Source organism: Chelonia mydas, chromosome 7 (assembly GCF_015237465.2).
Source record: "Chelonia mydas isolate rCheMyd1 chromosome 7, rCheMyd1.pri.v2, whole genome shotgun sequence".
Lineage (NCBI taxonomy): Eukaryota > Metazoa > Chordata > Testudines > Cheloniidae > Chelonia > Chelonia mydas.
The window spans coordinates 30,018,795-30,037,115 of record NC_057853.1 but is presented as its reverse complement, the minus strand read 5'-3'; the positions used below and the strand labels follow the sequence as shown (position 1 = coordinate 30,037,115).

Genomic DNA, 18,321 nt, shown 5'->3' with positions numbered 1-18,321 from the left:
GGGGTTTCCTCCCAGCCCTCCCCCACATCGCTCTTGCGCCACCAGTTCCTTCCGCTCTCATGGTTACACCACTTTCACAACCACAGTTCAGGAGCCCTTTCTGCCCCCTTCAGCTCTGCACCCCCCCGCTCTGCACCACCTCCCCACTGCACCTCCTGCTCTGCACCACCTCCCCACTGCATCCTCCCACCTCCCCACTCCACCCCGCTCTGCACCACCTCCCCACTGCATCCTCCTTCCTCTCCACTGCACACCCTGCTCTGCACCACCTCCCCTCTGCACCACCTCTCCACTGCATCCTCCCACCTCCTCACTGCACCCCCTGCTCTGCACCACCTCCCCACTGCATCCTCCCTCCTCTCCACTGCACACCCTGCTCTGCACCACCTCCCCTCTGCACCACCTCTCCACTGCACCCCCTGCTCTGCACCACCTCCCCTCTGCACCCCCTGCCTTGCACCATGTTCCCCACCTCCCCTCTGCACTTCAAGCTCTGCACCACCTCCCAACTGCACCCCCCTTCTGCACTACATCCCCCCCACCAGCTCTGCACCTCCCACTCTGCACTACCTCCCCTTCCTCCCCACTACATCCCCCGCTCTGCACCACCTCCCTCACCAGCTCTGTACCCGCTGCTCTGCACTACCCCCCGACCTCCGCACTGCACCCCCCACTCTGCACCACCTCCTGACTGCATCCCCTGCTCTGCACCACCTCCCCCACCTCCCCACTGCACCCCAACCTGCTCTGCATCACCTCCCCACTACACCCCCCACTCTGTACCTCTTCCCCACTACACCCCCCCACTCTGCACCACCTCCCCTGCCTCCCCACTGCATCCCTCCACCAGCTCCACCCCCCCCCCCGTCCCGCTCTGTTCCACACCTCCACCCCCAACCAAATCCCTCTATGGGGCAGGCAGGTGGGGGAATCCAAGTTTGCGGGGGAGCTCACATTGGGATCCTACCCTTTTCAGGTTTGTCCGTGGGAGGGGGGTGCAGGAGGGTCCTCAGGAAGGTGTGTGTGGACCTTGGGGGGGGGGGGTCTGTTGGTTCTGCCCTTGGTCAAGGGGTTTGGGATCTTGGGGGGTTCCCTATGGAGGGTGCGGGGGGATCTGTCGGTCCCTCCCCAGGGCTGGGGGTGCAGGACCCTGGGGGGGGTCCCTATAGGGAGTGTGGGGGGTCAGTTGGTCCCTCCCCAGGACAGGGGGTGTGGGATCCTAGGGGATTTCCTGGGCGGGGGTGCAGGGAGCATGTCCTCAGGGGAGTGTATGGGGAGGTCTCTCTCTACCTTCCTGGGGCAGGGGGTATGGGAACCAAGGGGTTCCCTATGGGGGTTGGGAGGTCCACAGCAAGTGTGGGGTCGATCTGTCCCTCCCCAGAGTTGGGCGGCATAGAGGGGCCTGTCAGTCCTTCCCTGGGGTGGGGCAGGATCCATGGGGGTTCCCTATGGGATGCAGGGGGGGTCCACAGGAGTACAGGATCTGGGGGTTCCCTATGGCGGTGCAGGGGGTCCCCTGTGGACAGGTGTGTCCGGTCCCTCCCCAGGGTCTGGGTGGCAGGATGGGGGGGGGGGGTTACCACTGGGTCACCTGTGGGGGGATTTGTCTGGGGTGAGGGACCTGAGGGGGGGTCGTCTATTGGTCCCTCCCCGGGGAGGGGATGCGGGATCACTATGGGGGGTGAAGGGGGTCTGTCGGTCCCTCCCTGGGGCAGGATCAGAGGGGTTCCTTATGGGGATCTGGGGGTCCCCGGGGGGTGTGGATCCTGGGGTGGGGGTCCTGTGGCGTGCGGGGGGGGGGTCCGTCTGTTCCTTCCCCTGGCGGGGGTGCGGGACCGTGGGCCCCCGGAGGCGCGGGGGGTCTGTCGGTCCCTCCCCGGGGCGGTCCCTGCGCTCAGCTCCCCGCTCGCTGTCACATTCCTGCCGCCTGAGTCAGGCCCGGAGGCGGCGGCGGCACCAGGAAGCGCCGGGCCCGGGCCATGTAACCGAGCCGAGCCGAGCAGATCCCGGCCCGGCGCGGCCATGGGGGACGGGGCAGAGGAGGAGACGGTGGAGCTGCGGCTCACAGACGGTACTGGGCGGGGAGCGGGCCGGGAGGGGGGCACCGTGTCGGGGTGCAGGGGGCCTGGAGGGCTTGGTGCGCAGGTTAGGGGCCGTTCCTGGTCTCGGGGGAAGGAGGGCAGGTCCCGGGAGCAGCGGAGGATGGGGGGGGGTGTGTGCTGCAGTTCTGGGGTGCAGGGAGTCGGGTGCAGTGCCGGGGTGCAGGGAGAAGGCGGGGGTGGCTGGTGCAATGTGGCGGGTGCAGTTCCGGGGTGCTGGGAGTCGGGTGCAGTGCCGGGGTGCAGGGAGAAGGCGGGGGTGGCGGGTGCAGTGCCGGGGTGCAGGAAGAAGGAGGGGGTGGCGGGTGCAATGTGGCGGGTGCAGGGAGAAGGAGGAGGTGGCGGGTGCAGTGTAGGGAGTCGGGTGCGGTGCCGGGAGAAGGCGAGGGTGGCGGGTGCGGTGCAGGGAGAAGGGGGGGTGCAGTCCAGACGTGCAGAGAGTCAGGTTCAGTGCTAGAGTACAGGGAGAAAGAGGGGGTGGCGGGGTGCAGGGAGGAGAGTGCAGTGCTGGGGTGCAGGGAGAAGGAGGGGGTGGTGAGTGCAGTTCAGGGGCGCAGGGGGCCATTGGTTTGAACTGTGCATGTCCCCTGGGACCTTTGGGGGTGCAGGGCCCCTGGTGGCAGTTGTTGGGGGTAGGGTGGCTATTCGGGGAGAGGAAGTGCAGAGCCATGGGGAGGTGGCCCTGCCCCTCTTCTCCCTACAGACCTATCACACCCCCCATCAGTGCAGGCTCAGCCCCGTGGGTGGGCAGCAGCAACAGGGGAGCGGGGGTGGGAATTAGTCATTGCACCCCCCTTCCCCAGGGACTGGCAGCTTGGAGGGCTCACGAGCTGGAGGCGTATGAGACACAGCCTGCTGGGGCAGTGGGGGTGGCCAGGGACATGGGCAATAAGGCCGGGTGCTACCTGGGTGTGTGTGAGACATGGACAGAGGGATAGGGCCTGCGTGGGTGATGGATGCTAGCCGGGGTGTGTGTGACACAGGCAATGGGGTAGGGGCTGCATCAAGGGCAGGCTGCCTCACCCACCCAAAGCTGGGCACTGGGCTCTCATCCACCACTGGTGCCAGACTCATGCCTAACCTGCCCCGAGCTGGGTCCTGCTGCAAGAAAGCTCACGCTGCCTGCCTGGGCGCTAGGGTCTCTTGCATGGCAGCCCCCGGGTGATGCTTGTTTAAACCCATGGAAAGCCCCTGTCCCGAGTGGGTGGGGGATGGACAGGGGGCACTCACCATTCTGGGCTCGGGCAGCCTCCCATCCGGAGTCCTGGAGCCTTTGCAATGGAGGAGAGAGCGAGAGTGGTGGTGCCAGGTGGCCATCCTGGTACCTGCCACTCGGTGCCAGCTGAGTAGGGTCGCATGGGCGGATTGGGACCTCCCAGGACATGTGAGGGGTTGAGGGGAAGGAGCAGAAGCCTCCTTCTAGCTGCCAGGAACTTGGAGGGGCAGGGTAGTGCACCCGCAGCCCTGTGGGGAATCTGGGGGAGGGGGACAGGTATGGTGGGGGGACATAGGGAGATCTGGCCAGAGTTGGCGGGGTGTTGTTAAGCAGGTGATCTCACCCCAAGCTCCTCCCAGCTGCAGGCTTCCTGTTTCCCCACTGCACCCTGAACTCTGTGCCCCCCTTCACAGGAGGTTGTGGGGTGCCCCTCACCTTGCTATCCCTATGGGTGGAAGGTGATGTCTCTCTGGGCACTTCATACCCCTGCCCTCCACATTTGCCACCAGACCTAGTTGCCCCCTCGATCCTGGGAACCCTCTTTGGGGCAGAGGAAAGTGGCATCCAGGATTCCCACTAGGCAGCACCACAGGGATGTGGGAGGATGAGTCAGTGTCTCCACCTGGAAATGGAGGGGTGATCCCCGCAATTCACCCCACCCTGGCTTGGTCCCAGGGTGTCTGTGGGGATGGGAGTTGCAGGGCCCGGGCCCAGGCCGGCCCAGCCCCTTGGCACCAAAGCCTGCTGTGAGTCACCAGCAGGAAACGGGGGCTCCTCCTCACTGCACCCTGACCCCACCCATCCCTGGGGGAGAGGCTGAGGCAGGGGGTGGGGGCTGAGGTGCAGCAGGATGTGGGGGTAAGGCAGGGACATTTAGTGGGGGATGGGCCTGAGCTGGGTGTGGGCATAGGTGCGGGTTTGGGATGAGGTGAGAAGACAAGGCAGGGAGTATGGGCCTGTGGCATGGGATGAGGGAGTGAGGTGTGTGGACCTGTGGGCTGGGATAGTGTGGGAGGAGGTGAAGGGCAAGGTTTGTGGTGAGCAGGTGGGGAAGGGAGGCACGGGGCCCCAGGCTGGCTTTGACCCCCCCATCCGCATAATCTTGTCTCTGTGGCAGCAAACCTGACTGGCCATGAAGAGAAGGTTGGCATGGAGAACTTTGAACTGCTCAAGGTGCTGGGAACTGGAGGTGAGTGGGGGACACTGGGGGGCTGTGCCATGGAGAGGGGCACTGGAGGTGCACGGGGGGCTGTGACCCCATTCCTCCTCCCTATGGGATGGCGCCCTGCCCATCAATCCCCTCTCCCCCCAGCCTGTAGGAAGGTCCCCTGCTTCCCTGAGCCTGCTGCTCCCATCCCCACTTCCTGGGTCCCATCGTCTCCCCAGTCTCCTGGGATCCTCCTGATGTCCCCCTCTGGGCTCCCAGCCTACAGGAAGATCCTCTGATGGCCCTTTGTATCCCCCAGCCTACGGAAAAGTGTTCCTGGTGCGCAAGATGACAGGTCACGATATGGGGAAGCTGTATGCCATGAAAGTGCTGCGCAAGGCTGCCATTGTGCAGAAGGCCAAGACCACGGAGCACACACGCACTGAGCGGGCCGTGCTGGAGCATGTGCGGGCATCGCCCTTCCTAGTGACCCTGCACTATGCCTTCCAGACTGGCTCCAAGCTGCACCTCATCCTGGGTATGGGGGACCCCGGGGAGGGGGCAGGGGAGGGTGGGACGCTGGGACCCAGGGGATGGGGTGTGGCAGATGCCAGGGTGCAGAGTGGATCCAAAGGAATGGGGAGGGTAGGACAATGGGACCCAGCAGGTGGGGGAGCAGGGAGACTCTAGGGAGGGGCAGTAGGTGGAGCTGGAGAAAGACCAGTGTTGTTTTCCACAGCAATATTCGATGAAAACAGAGAGGGAAATGGTTTTTGCCTAACTTTTCCAGGGGAAAATTTTCAAGTTTTTCAGCAGGAATTAAAAAACGGAACTATTATGATAGAGAAGTACTGCTGCCATGTCTGATGGGAGTTGTAGTTCAGATACCTCGCACTCCAATCCTTTATGTACAGTGCAGCCTGGTTGGACTACATCTCCCATGGTGCACCAGGCCATGGGCTTCTGACACACCACTTAGTGTCTCCAAATGGGGGGAAACTATGATGCATTATGGGAGATGTAGTCTGTCCAGAGAGCTTAGCCTATAGAGGAGAATGGGGTGTGTGAGGCAGCTGACCTACAGCTCCCATGAGGAGCTCAAGCCACTCAGCAAGGGGAGGCTGTGGTGCATTGTGGGAGATGTGGTTCAACCAGGGAACTTGGTGTATAGCGGAGAATGAGCATGTGAGGCACCCAAACAACAGCTCCCAGGATGCACCACAGCCAGGGGCTCATGACACTACCAGTGCTGGGGGGAGAGGGCCAGGACTATGGTGCATCATGGGAGATGTATGGCGCATCATTTGTTTTTTGATAAAAAATCAAAAATTTCTGCCAGACACAGGCTTTTGGGGAAAATTTCCTTTTTAACCCCACCACCTCCCCAAGTTTTCCGGGGGAGAGGCAGTGAGGATGGAGCGACAGGGGAGGCATACGGCACCCTCCCGTGCCATGGGATGTGAGGGAATCCAGACCAAACTGAGAGGGGCCGGGGAGGGGACTGGCTGTGGGTGCTGGGTTCTCACTCCCTGTCCTCCCCCACCCCCCGGCCCTGCAGACTACGTGAGTGGGGGGGAGCTCTTCACCCATCTGTACCAGCGCGACCATTTCACGGAGGAGGAGGTGCGGATCTATGCCGGGGAGATCGTGCTGGCACTGGAGCATCTGCACAAGGTGGGGGGATATGCCTAGGGGGTGGGACAGGAGGGAGCAGAACAGGCATCCACTTTCTAGGGGGTGCATGTTCTGGGAGGATGGGAAATATCTGGAGAGGATACTCCAGAGACCAGGTAGACTATTCTGCTATGGAGGGGCTCCGAGGGGCCATGCCACAGGGAATACGGGGGGTGCTGTCCTGTAGAGAGTTCCTAGGGGGCTCTTGGTCTGTGCGCATGGGCTATGTGAGTGTTGTCCTGTAGGGAGTTCCTAGGGGGCTCTTGGACCATGCTGCAGGTGCTATGTGGGTGCTGTGCTGTAGGGGTTCCTGGGGGGCTCTTGGGCTGTGCTGCAGGGGCTATGGTGGTCCTGTCCTGTCGGGGTTCCTGGGGGATTGTCGGGCCGTGCCACAGGGGCTATGGGGTTTCTGTCCTGTAGGGGTTCCTGGGGGGCTCTTGGGCCATGCTGCAGGGGCTATGGGGGTGCTGTCCTGTAGGGGTTCCTGGGGGCCTCTTGGTGCCATGGGGGTTCTGTCCTGTTAGGGGTCTCTGGGGGGCTCTCGAGCCATGACATAGGTTCTATGAGGTTGCTGTCCTGCAGGGGTTCCTGGGGGGCTCTCCGTCCATGCCACAGGGTCTATGGGGGTGCTCTCCTGTAGGGGTTCCTGGGGCCTCTCGGTGCCATGGGAGCTATGGGGGTTCTGTCCTGTAGGAGTTCCTGGGGGGCTCTTGGGCCATGCCATGGGGACTATGGGTGTGCTGTCCTGTAGGCGTTCTTGGAGGATGGCACTCCAGGTTGGAGGGGCACTGAGGAGCCATGTTGCGGGTGGATGTGGGGGATGCAGGCTTTGGGGAATGCCTGTTCTGAGCCTGTGCTCATCTGCAGCTGGGCATCATCTACCGGGATGTGAAGCTGGAGAACATCCTGCTGGACAGCGAAGGGCACGTGGTGCTCACTGACTTCGGCCTCAGCAAGGAGTTCCTCACCGAGGAGGTCAGACACCCACACCCTGCCCCCGATGAGCCCCCCATAGCCTCCCCTGGGGACCTCAATATCCTGCCCCTGGGGACTCCTCCCCCATCCCCTCACCCTGCCCCCTGGGAATCCCCCAATATCCTTCCCCTAGAGAGCCCCCCCATTCTGCCTCCAGAAATTTGCCCCTCCCCACAGGGATCTCTCTGCCTTCACTCTGTGCCCCTCCCCCATCTTTCTGATGAAAAGCAGGGAACAGAGAGTCTCTTTGCTTCCCAAGGGGGTGTCTCTTTGCTCTGCCCCCTCCACCGGTCACTGGTGTTTGGCAGCCTCTCTTCCTTGTGGGGGCTCCATAGCGGGGACCTTGGCACTGAGCCCCCACATTCTTCTCACCCCTCTCCCACAGAAAGATCGCACCTTCTCCTTCTGCGGCACCATCGAGTACATGGCCCCCGAGATCATCCGCAGCAAGTCAGGGCATGGCAAGGTGAGTTCGGGAGGGGAGGGGTTGGGGGAAGGGCGTAATGAATGGGAGGGCATGGTGGGGGAGAGGGGTATGACGAGGGAGCCAGGGGTTCCATAGGGGGCATAGTTATGTGGGAGAAGGGGGTGGGAGAAGTGAGGGGCATGGCAAGATGAGGGGAGTGGGAGGAAAGGCATGGCTGGGGGGGGGGGTAAAGTAAGGTCGGAGGGAGTGGCAAAGAGCAGTGAGGGAGCAGGAGGGCGGTGAATTGAGCAGGGGGGGAGCTGGGTTTGGCAGGCAAATGGGGGGCTGGCTGGCAGGGTGTATGAGCCTGTCACTCCCACCCCAGCAGCAGTGTCAGGAGGGTTGGGGGCGGGGGGGCTGTCTACTGGGGGGAGGGTGTCATTCCAGGTTCACTGCCCCCTTCCCAGCAGTGGGAGGTGGGGTCAGTCTTGGGGGGTTCCTGGCTCATCACCACCCCTCTCCCCCACAGTCTGTTGACTGGTGGAGCCTGGGGATCCTGATGTTTGAGCTGCTGACGGGGGCCTCGCCCTTTACACTGGAGGGGGAGAAGAACACGCAGGCCGAGGTGTCCAGGTGAGGGGGCTGCTGGGTAATGGGGTGCAGGGAGGGGGACTGTCAGGAGTCAGGGGGATAATGTGGAGGGGGGTTTGGAGAGGCTGCTGGGTAATGGGGCGTGGGTAGGGGGGATTGGCAGGGGCTGCTTGGTAACGGGGGGCAGGGAGGGGAATTGGCAGGGGCATCTGGGTAACGGGGGGATTGGCAGGGGCTGCCAGGTAACGGGGCAGGGAGGGTGTTGGCTGGGTAATGGGGGATGGGGAGGGGGGATTGGCAGGGGCTGCTGGGTAATGGGGGGTGGGGAGCAGGAATTGGCAGGAGCAGCTGGGTAATAGGGGGCAGGGAGGGCGTTGGCTGGGGAAGGGGGATTGGCAGGGGCAGCTGGGTAACGGGGGGATTGGCAGGGGCTGCCGGGTAACGGGGCAGGGAGGGCGTTGGCTAGGTAACAGGGGATGGGGAGGGGGGATTGGCAGGAGCGGCTGGGTAACGGGGGGCAGGGAGGGCGTTGGCTGGGTAACAGGGGATGGGGCGGGGAGCAGGGATTGGCGGGGCGGCTGGGAAATGGGGGCGTAGAGGGGGATTGGCAGGGGCGGCTGGGTAATGGGAGGTGGGGAGCGGGGATTGGCAGGGGCGGCTGGGTAATGGGAGGTGGGGAGCGGGGATTGGCAGGGGCGGCTGGGTAATGGGAGGTGGGGAGCGGGGATTGGCAGGGGCGGCTGGGTAATGGGAGGTGGGGAGCGGGGATTGGCAGGGGCTGCTGGGTAATGGGAGGTGGGGAGCGGGGATTGGCAGGGGCTGCTGGGTAATGGGAGGTGGGGAGCGGGGATTGGCAGGGGCTGCTGGGTAATGGGGGGCAGGGAGGGGGCTTGGCAGGGGCTGCTGGGTAACGGAGCTGTCTGTGCCACAGACGCATCCTCAAGTGCCAGCCCCCGTTCCCAACTGTCATTGGCCCCGTGGCACGCGACCTGCTGCAGAAGCTGCTGTGCAAGGACCCCAAGAAACGCCTGGGCTCGGGGCCCAGTGGGGCCCAGGACATCAAGGAGCACCCCTTCTTCAAGGTGAGGGGGGAGAGGGACACCCTCACCCTGACCACAGCCCACTCACACGTGGCTCGAGACCCTCAGCAGGGCTCCCCACCACCTGGGCACAACCCCCTTTCCCAGCAGGGTCCCCCAAGTGCAGCCCCCTCGGGTAGAGATCCTGGCCTCCTCCCCACAGCTCCTACACCCCGGGCAGGGACCCCCTCACATTTACCCCCTTGCCCCAGGAGAGGCCCTACGTAGAGCCCCCTCACCTACTGCTCCTGTCACCAGGGCCCCCTGGCCACGTCCCCCCCCCCATCGCTTACGTCGGCCAGGGATCCCCGCACAGCCCTTGCACACCTGGGAAAGAGCCTCGTGTGCACCCCCAGTTATGGTGCCCTCCAGTCTCCCCTGGCAGGTCTCCCCACCCACAACATGCAGCTCCCCACCAGCCAAACACACAGCTCCCCGTGGACATGGCTAGCGCCCCACATCCTAGAGGTGGTCTTGGGGGAGTGAGACCCAGTGCGCCCCCCCTCCCAGCTAGGCTCTGGCCCTGTGCTGGACCCTCCCCCCCATTAGACCCCTTTCCCCACTCACCTCCCCCTCACGCTGACCCTCATGTTCCCCTAGGGCCTGGACTGGGTGGAATTGGCTGCGCGGCGGGTGAAGGCTCCGTTCAAACCCATCGTCCGCAGCGAGCTGGACGTGCGCAACTTTGCCGAGGAGTTCACCCGCCTGGAGCCCGTGTACTCGCCCGCCGGGACCCCACCCAACCTGGACCGCGTCTTCCAGGTGAGAGACACACGCCCCCTGCTGGGGTCCCCCAACTTCCTGTGCGCTCGCCTGCTGGAACCCTCCCATCCTGGACTGACTCTTCCCAGGTTCCCCCAACCCCCCCGCTTCGGGTGTACTTGTCCATGGGAGGCCCCCCCCGCCCCAACCTGGACCACGTTTTCAGATGAGCCCCCCGCTGAGGTTTCCCCAACACCCACCCTCTCATTTGCTCACCCATCAGCACCCCCCCTCCCAAACCTGGACCACGTCTTCCAGGTGAGTCCCTCACTGAGGTTCCCCCAACATCCACCCTCTCGTATGCTCACCCATCACCACCCCCCAACCTGGACCAGGTCTTCCAGGTGAGACCCCTGCCCTGCTATCCCCTTCCCCTGCCAGCTTCATGTGTGTGGCCGCTGAGCTCTGTGCCCTGGCAGAGGGCACTGGTTCCTGAATCCCCTGCTCTCACTGACAAGAGTGGGGGTGCTCTCTGGTGTGTGTGTGTGGAATCTCCTGCACCCACCAGACCCACGAGGGGCTGGGGGGGGTCTCCATTGGGTGCTGTAGCCATGGAGATGTCTGCAGGCTCCCTGCCACCGCCCCAGTCTTGTCTCTCCCTCCCACCTTCTTTCAGGGCTACTCCTTCATCGCTCCTTCCATCCTGTTCAACCACAATGCCATCACCACGGATGTGTTGGAGCTGGCGCTGAGTGGGGAGCGCCCGGGCAGTGCTGCCGTGGCACGCAGCGCCATGATGAAGGTAGGGGAGGCCCCTGAGTGACTGGGGCTTGACGGGAGTGGCAGGGGCTGCTGGGTAATTGGTGAGGGAGGGGCCTTAGCGGGAGCAGGATTCCTCATCAGGGTCCCTGTGGGGAGAAGGGGGGATCCCTCCACAGCAGTGGGCACCGCTGATGCTCCCTGCTTCCTTCCCCAGGACTCTCCGTTCTTCCAGCTCTATGACCTGGACCTGAAGGAGGCAGCCCTGGGCGAGGGGAGCTTCTCGGTGTGTCGCCGATGCCAGCAGCGCCAGGGTGGCACCGAGTTCGCCGTCAAGATCATCAGCAAGAGGTGGGGGTGCTCCCCCAGCAACCCCCCCATGCTCCAGCTGCTATGGCAACCAACCCCCCCACTCCCATGGGAACACCCTCACTCCTGCTCCTATAACAACTCTCGAGGTGCCTCCTCAGACTCACCCCTCACTCTGGACTTTGCCCCCACCATCGCTGACCCCCCAGGCTCTCCATTGTCCTCCATCACTCTTTATGGGACCCTCCCAACACCTCCAGATTCCTCCCTTCAGCCACCAGACACCCCCCTCACGCTTCCCTGCTGCCTTACCCACCCCCCATCATCTCCCTTCCCCGAACACTCCTCCCACCCCCTTGCTGTCCCCTTTCCCCACAACTACCTCCCCCGGGTCCTTCCCTTCCCGCATCCCGCAGTGCAGTTCTCCGGAGCCTCAGCTAACGTCTCCCTCCCTGCTGCCCCCAGGATGGAGGTGAACACCCAGAGGGAGGTGATGGCTTTGCAGCTGTGTGAGTCTCACCCCAACATCGTCAAACTACACGAGGTTCATCACGACCAGGTACCCCCGTCCCCGTCAGCACTCCCTGGGACTAGCACTCCCCTTCTTACCTGGGCATCAACAGCCCCCATGCCCCACCCCAGAGGTGGCTGCATCTCAGTGCTGGGCGAGGGATCCTTGTGAAACTAGCCCCTGTACCCCACCCCAGAGGCAGCTGCATCTTAGTGGGGGCAGTGTCTCTGTGTTGCGGGATCCCCCTCTGCTCAGTGACACCTCCCCCCTTCTCCCCGGGTAGTATCACACGTACCTGGTGATGGAGCTGCTGCGGGGGGGTGAGCTCCTTGACCGCATCAAGAAGAAGCAGCATTTCAGCGAGTCAGAGGCCAGTCAGATCATGCGCAGCCTGGTGTCAGCTGTCAGCTTCATGCATGATGTCGGCGTGGTGCACCGGGACCTCAAACCTGAGGTATGGGGGGAATGGGAAGGCAGGGCCTCAGGAAATTGGGTGCATGACTAGGGTAAAATGTTGGGGGATCAGGGCCTTGGGGGATTGGGGTGTAGGGCCTGGAGGACCATGGAACGGGGTGCAGGGCCTTGGGTTTTGTGGTGTGGCGCTTGGGAGATTTGGGAATAGGGGTGTGGGGTCTGGGCGATTGGGATCCTGGGGTTTTGGGGTGCGGGCCCTGGGGGTGGGTGCTCTGCCCCAGGAGCTCAAGGCCCCATCCTCCTGCTGTTCCCCAGAACATCCTGTATGCTGATGAGTCAGAGGGTGCCCCAGTGAAGGTGATTGACTTCGGCTTTGCCCGCCTGCGCCCCTCGGGCTCACAGCCCATGCAGACGCCTTGCTTCACGCTGCAATATGCCGCTCCCGAACTCTTCACTGACGAGGGCTATGATGAGTCCTGCGACCTCTGGAGCCTCGGTGTCATCCTGGTATGCATACGGAGGAGGCCAGCATTGAGTACAAAAGCACCCCAGATCCCTACAGGGAGGGAGCATTATGATCCCAGGGCTCTGGAAGGGTCCCAGTCTCCCCGCTGCTGCTGTATAAGCACTGTGCGCTCCACCCCAGAGGTGAATGATTTCAGCAGGACTGAACAATGTAACCACATGGTGGCGCTCCTCCCGCCCTGCCTGCCCATGGAGTCCTATGGGGAGGAGGGGAAGTGCTGACAGCTTTGTTCCATGTCCTGCTGCCTGAGCAAGTCTGGCTTCCTGCCCTCCAGAGGAGAGGACGGATAAAGGCGTTTGATTCCAGGGTCAGGGTGGGAGATCCTTTTGGGATCCAGGAAGTGGGCGGGCGAAGCCTGTCCACTGCTAAAGGATCCCCACCCAACCTAAGAGGGGGATCCACAGGACCTGGATACCAAATGAATCCGGGGGACAACTAATGAAATAACAGGGACAGGAGTGCGGTCAAAGGGTCAAACGAAGGGAACCGGACGGGGACACCGAGCAGAGAACCCCGGACAGCGCCCACTGCTCCTCGAAGGCGTCAAGGGAGTCAGTGGATGCCGCCCAGAGGAACTCTGCCCGGATACGTGAACAGACCGAGGATCGGAAATAGGCCCCACAGTCACAGGAGACTCCATCGGTCAACCTCCTCACTCTGGTTTTATAGATGGCCATTTTAGCTAGGGCCAGGAGGAGGTTGACCAGGAGATCCCGTGACTTTGTGGGGCCACGGATAGGTGAGAGCAGGAAATAAAGGGTTAATCCTCCCCTCCCACCGGGGTCAAAGAATAGGCTCCCAAGGCTCGATTTTGGCTCCGCCCACAATTATAATCCTGTCCACACATGGAGGCCCCCCTCTTCTCCCACCACTCCTGGGAATGGCATCAGGCCCCCCTGGGCTTCTCTGAGCAATTCTTTTGCTTGGGGAGGGGAGGGGGGTCCTGTGAGACACCCACAGCCCCACAGCATGGGGTTGGCAGGGCCCCCCAGATCAGTGAGGCTGGGATTGAACATCCCATTGGGACACCCAGGGCAGCTCCCCTCTCTCTGAGTGATGGGCACAGGCTCTTGGCAGACTCAGGCAGGCACCTCTGTGTCAGTTACGGTGAGGGAGCTTCTCCTCTCCCCCTCCCCCCCAGCGATTGGCTCAGGCTCTCCGCAGACTCAGGCAGGGATCTCACATTTTCCAGGTTTTCCCCTAAACCATGATGCCTAGAAACTGATTTTTTTAGAACAGAAGCTGCCGCTCTGCCGCAGTCACGTGACTCCAAGAGCTGGTGCACCGAGCACGGGGCCGTTAGTGCCAAGCCCGACACCCACCCCGACTCTGGAGTAACAGTACCGTATCCTGAAGAGCTGTTGGGCCTTGAGGGGTGTTAGTGAGGGTGTGTTGCCTGGTGGGGCTACTCCAGGGCAAGGGGAAGGGAAATGCCTAAAAGCAGAAGTCTCCACTGGGGAGTCCCTGTGTCTCAGCCACTTCCACAATCTCGGTTCCTCTCTGAGCCATTAGAATAGAAAAAGCAAATGCTCAGCCCTGCGCCATGCTTGTGGGTTGGCGGTGTCTGGGGCTGTGGGATCACCCCCTTCCCAGGGGAAGGGCTGGGTCCCCAGTATGGGGGAGGGGATTTGGAGGGGCTGGGGGATCACTCCCCTTGGGGTAGCTTGCTGATATTTGCCCTGAGTCAGCTTCACCCAGACTGTCTGGTAACACCCCCACTCCACTGTCTCTCCCCCCACCCCCCAGTACACCATGCTGTCCGGACAGGTGCCTTTCCAGAGCAGCCAGGAGGGTGGCGCGTTAACCCATGCGGCTGAGATCATGCACAAGATCAAGGAGGGGCAGTTCTCACTGGAGGGCGAGGCCTGGAGGGGGGTCTCCGAGGAGGCCAAAGAGCTGGTCAGAGGTGAGGAGTGTGGCATGAAATAAAGGGTCAATATATAGGACTCTGTTCCAAGCGCTGGGGGAGTGGGAATCTGTGGGTCTGGTGTATCCCTCACCCCACCTCAGATGGAAGGGGTGCTGTGGGGCTTGGGAAACCCCTTTCCCAAGAGGTGGGGGAGGTGGCATGTGTGAATCTGGGAATTTCATGTAATAGCTTTGTATTAAGTTTCTGTATCATTGTGGGCCAGTGATTATGTAACTCCATGGGGGAGGGGGAACCACAGCCCTCCAGGATCAAAGAATAGCGGGGGCGGGGCAGGGGTCATTAGGCAAATTCACTCACCCCAGAGAGGTCCCTCCCCCTGGAGAGGCTGCAAAGATTGGTTCAGATGGGATTCTCCAGAGACCAACAGACCAAGAGGAGACATTTGGATAAATAGCCCGAGTTTAAACGGACTCGGAGCTGCTTTATGATCCAGCAAATGGGCAGACCTTTCCGTCCGAGGGGGGGGCCCAATCCTTCCTGGGAAGGGTTGGAAGCACAGGTGCCAACTTTTCCCCGTGCTGGTGGGTGCTCGCGCCCCCTGGCCCCGCCCTGACTCCACCCCTGCCCCGCCCCCATTCCAACCCCTTTCCCAAAGTCCCCACCCCAACCCCGCCCCCTCCATGCCCCTATTGGACCCCTCCCCAAATCCCTGCCTCCTCCCTGAGCGTGCCACATTCCCCCTTCTCCCCCCTCGCTCCCTCCTTCCCTCCCAGCACTTGCCGCCGCAAAACAGCTGTTTTGAGGTGCAAGCGCTGGGAGCCAGGAGGAGAAGCAGGACACGGCAGCGCGCTCAGGGGAGGAGGCGGAGCGGAGGTGGAGGTGAGCTGGGGCGGGGCGCTGCCAGTGGGTGCAGAGCACCCACCAATTTTTCCCCATAGGTGTTCCAGCCCCGGAGCACCCACGGAGTCGGCGCCTGTGCTTGGAAGGACTTTAGCCTGCTGAGGCCCCGGTTAGACAGGCTCTCTGTGAAGCCTTTAGCAGGGGGTAGGAACTGTCATATGCTTTCACCTTTAGAATAAATGTGCCTGCTTAGAAAGAGCTGTGCCATAATTGGGACTGCTGGCAATCGCAGCTGGTCACAGATATGGCCATCACTGTCACAGTATGTGGGGCTGGGGTATTGCTCCCCCCAGGGGAAGGGCTGGTGAAGTGCCATCCTGCTCATGCCAACCCCCACATCACTAAACCATGGGTGCGTTCTCCTTCCCCTGCTCCAGGGCTGCTGACTGTGGACCCTTCCAAGCGGCTGAAGATGTCGACATTGCGCTACAGCGAGTGGCTGCAGGACGGCAGTGCCCTCTCCTCCACCCCGCTCATGACCCCCGACATCCTGGAGTCCTCAGGGCCTGCCGTGCGCTCAGGGGTCAACGCTGCCTTCATGGTGAGGGGGGGTCTGGCGCATGGCCATGAGAGAGCGAGGGTGGTGGTGGAGGAGGAGGCGGCAGCCTTGGTTGGGGGCCGGGGGACTGGCTGAGTCTCCCTCATGTTGGGACTGGCTCTTAGGCAAGGGCGTGGGGATGGGTTGAGGCTTTGGGGGAGGATAGTGTCAGGCAGGAAGAGGTGAGGGTCTGAATAGGTTGGGTGGGGATGGGAAATAGGCCATATGGGGTGGGGGTGGTGGCGGGGGGGGGAACAGACCAGGTCAGGGAGAAGTTTGGCGGGTGAATCTCTGGGTCTCATCCTGTCCCCTACCCCCAATATCTTGCCCCCCAGGCCTTCAACAAGGGCAAGCGCGAGGGCTTCTTCCTGAAGAGTGTGGAGAATGCCCCCCTAGCCAAGCGCCGCAAGCTCAAGATGTCGAGCACAGGGGCCGAGGCCCGGCGCAGCTCCTCGTCGTCCTCCTCTGGCGGCTCCTCCTCAGCACTCCCCGCCCGGCCCCCGCGCCCCAAACCACCTGGCCGCCGCCACAACCCCCCCTCGTAGCGCCTGTGGGGCAGGGATGGGGGGCTATTTATTGTCTCTGTTGCTTGTGGGGGAGAATGTGGGCGGGTATCTCATTTGGGGTTTTTTAGGGGGGGATGAGCCTCTTTTGGGGGCATTCTGCCCCCCCCATGTGGACACATTTTTTCATTCATCTTGTTTGTTTTTTTCATTTTGATTTAAACCTGGAGGTTGCCCTGTGTATGTCTGGGGGTCATAGGGGGTTGTCTCAGTGTGACAGAAATGTGAAGTCCCCCAGGAGCTAAAGTGGGAATGGTCTTTGGGTTGACAGGAAAGTGGGGCAGCCCTGGGGTGATTATGGGCGGTGTTCTGTGGGGCAGGTGTAGGGGCCATAGGGCAAGAAGGTGTCTCGGGGTGGATGCACATATCTGTGGAGCAGTTCTAAGAGACATACCCTCCTTGGCTTCCAGGTCAGACTAGGGTCCATTTCTGCCACTGACAGTTCAGGGTTGCCCCACCCCACCCGATGGAAGACTGTACCCACTGTTGCAGAAGAAGGGGCAGCTGTTCCCTACAGGGGAGGGAGATCCTGTGAGTACTGCCACCGCCACCCCTTAAGATCTGAGGGCAGGTCCCTTCAGCCAGGCTCTGGGGCTGGAATGAGAAGTGAAGGTCAGACCGGTAGGGTCGCCTTAGTGCAGCCAAAGAGAGGGTGGGGGGTGCTGGATCTATATTTTATTTCTTTTAATCCTTTCTTTTGGGGGGGGGGGGCGGCAGGCAGGTGGCATAGGGCACCACCTCCTCTCTGGGCTGCATGCTGGTGGAGAGCCCGGAACAGGGGGCCAGACCCAGGTGATGTCTCAACCAATGTCTTCCCCCATCTCCCAGGGCCATTGTTAATCTGATACTCCTGCTGTGAGGCAATGGGGCAGGACCCCCATTGAGCAATGGCACACATGGGAGGGAGGTGAACAGTACCCCATGTTTAGTCCCTGCAATGTGGGAGCTAGAATTGCACCCCCTGGATAAGATTGGGGTGGGGGGAGAGGGAGAAGGGAAGAGTTTTTTTATTGAGACAAATTTCTATCTATTTTTAAACTAAGAATGTTGGGGGTGGGTGCGTGGGGTGGTCTCAGAGTACAGCCCCCGCCCCTTCCCCAGCTGGGAGTGAGGCTAAAGAAAGCCACCACTCAAGCAAATTAAACCCTAGACCATCCCTTCAGAGCAAGCTGGGTGAAGGGGAAGCATGGCCATAAAAAGCTTAGGGAGAGGGGCTCGTTTAGACTTGGGGGTGGGGTGGGGGCCTGAATCAGTCACTTTAAGGGGTGTTTGTGCAATTGGCTCCTCCAAAGATTGTGGGGGGTGGGGGAAAGGAGGTCCATGGGGGGTGGGGAGTCAGAGGCAAGAATGGGGAAGAGGGGGCTTGGGTTCATCCCACTTCCTGGGTGCTGCCATCCTTTGTGTTCCTCTCTCCCTCCACCCCCCTTTTAGGTGTGCGGAAAGGGCTGGCTAGTGTCTGTTCCCGCAGCTGCCCCCCCCCGTCTTTCCGACACCCCCACCCCCCGTGGGGGTTGGGTAGGACCTGGGGCTCTCTGAGCACCCCCCCTCCGTTTCTGTCCCTTGGTTGGGAGCAGCTAAGAGTCAGGGGCTGAGGGATTTCGGGATGCGAGCAGCCGTCCGACCCCCGCCCCGTGCAGCTGCACTGAGACGGGAGGGGCGGGGCCCGAGAGCATGACGTGAGATGGGGGGGCAGCTCCTGTAGCCCCGCCCAGGGGGCCGTCTCTCATCCGTCTGAGCGAACCACCTGTATTTTGTATTTGAGAATAAAACTCCTCTGACGCCACCGAGTCTGTGCGGGTCCGGGAGCTCTACGCCTTGGGCTGCCGCTGGGCATGACGGGAAACAACGCCCACCTCAAGCCCCCTGCAGGCGCCGAAGCGGCCCGCGGCACCTCCCGCACCCGCTGCTGGGCGGCAGGAAGCCACCCCGCCCGGCTGCGAACGTAGCCACGTGCCCGCCAGCCGCAGCGTTTCTGCGCGCGTCACCGCCTATTAGTACTTCCGTGGGGCGGGATCGCTTCTCATTGGTTCCGACAGTGGCCA

General features: G+C 62.2%; 1 protein-coding gene across 1 annotated transcript; it reads left to right on the top strand.

Annotated features, from left to right (window-relative positions):
• The first annotated feature begins 1,854 nt into the window (after nt 1-1,854).
• On the top strand, nt 1,855-18,062 carry RPS6KA4 (ribosomal protein S6 kinase A4). The gene is made up of 17 exons (XM_037903536.2): nt 1,855-2,071; nt 4,433-4,504; nt 4,782-5,000; nt 6,021-6,136; nt 7,004-7,111; nt 7,497-7,577; nt 8,047-8,150; nt 9,040-9,190; nt 9,788-9,949; nt 10,566-10,691; nt 10,866-10,999; nt 11,423-11,516; nt 11,752-11,922; nt 12,198-12,389; nt 14,155-14,314; nt 15,556-15,719; nt 16,052-18,062. Exons 1-17 carry the CDS (start codon nt 2,023-2,025, stop codon nt 16,259-16,261), a joined length of 2,313 nt encoding a protein of 770 aa, XP_037759464.1. The 5' UTR covers nt 1,855-2,022; the 3' UTR covers nt 16,262-18,062.
• Nucleotides 18,063-18,321: the final 259 nt, after the last annotated feature.

What these genes read in the sequence shown, in the direction of transcription:
- RPS6KA4 (XM_037903536.2), top strand. Translation starts at nt 2,023, where the DNA reads ATGGGGGACGGGGCAGAGGAGGAGACGGTGGAGCTGCGGCTCACAGAC. An exon ending in GGAGCTGCGGCTCACAGACG is followed by an intron (nt 2,072 to 4,432) that starts GTACTGGGCGGG and finishes TCTCTGTGGCAG; the next exon opens with CAAACCTGACTGGCCATGAA. An exon ending in GGAGCCTCGGTGTCATCCTG is followed by an intron (nt 12,390 to 14,154) that starts GTATGCATACGG and finishes CCCACCCCCCAG; the next exon opens with TACACCATGCTGTCCGGACA.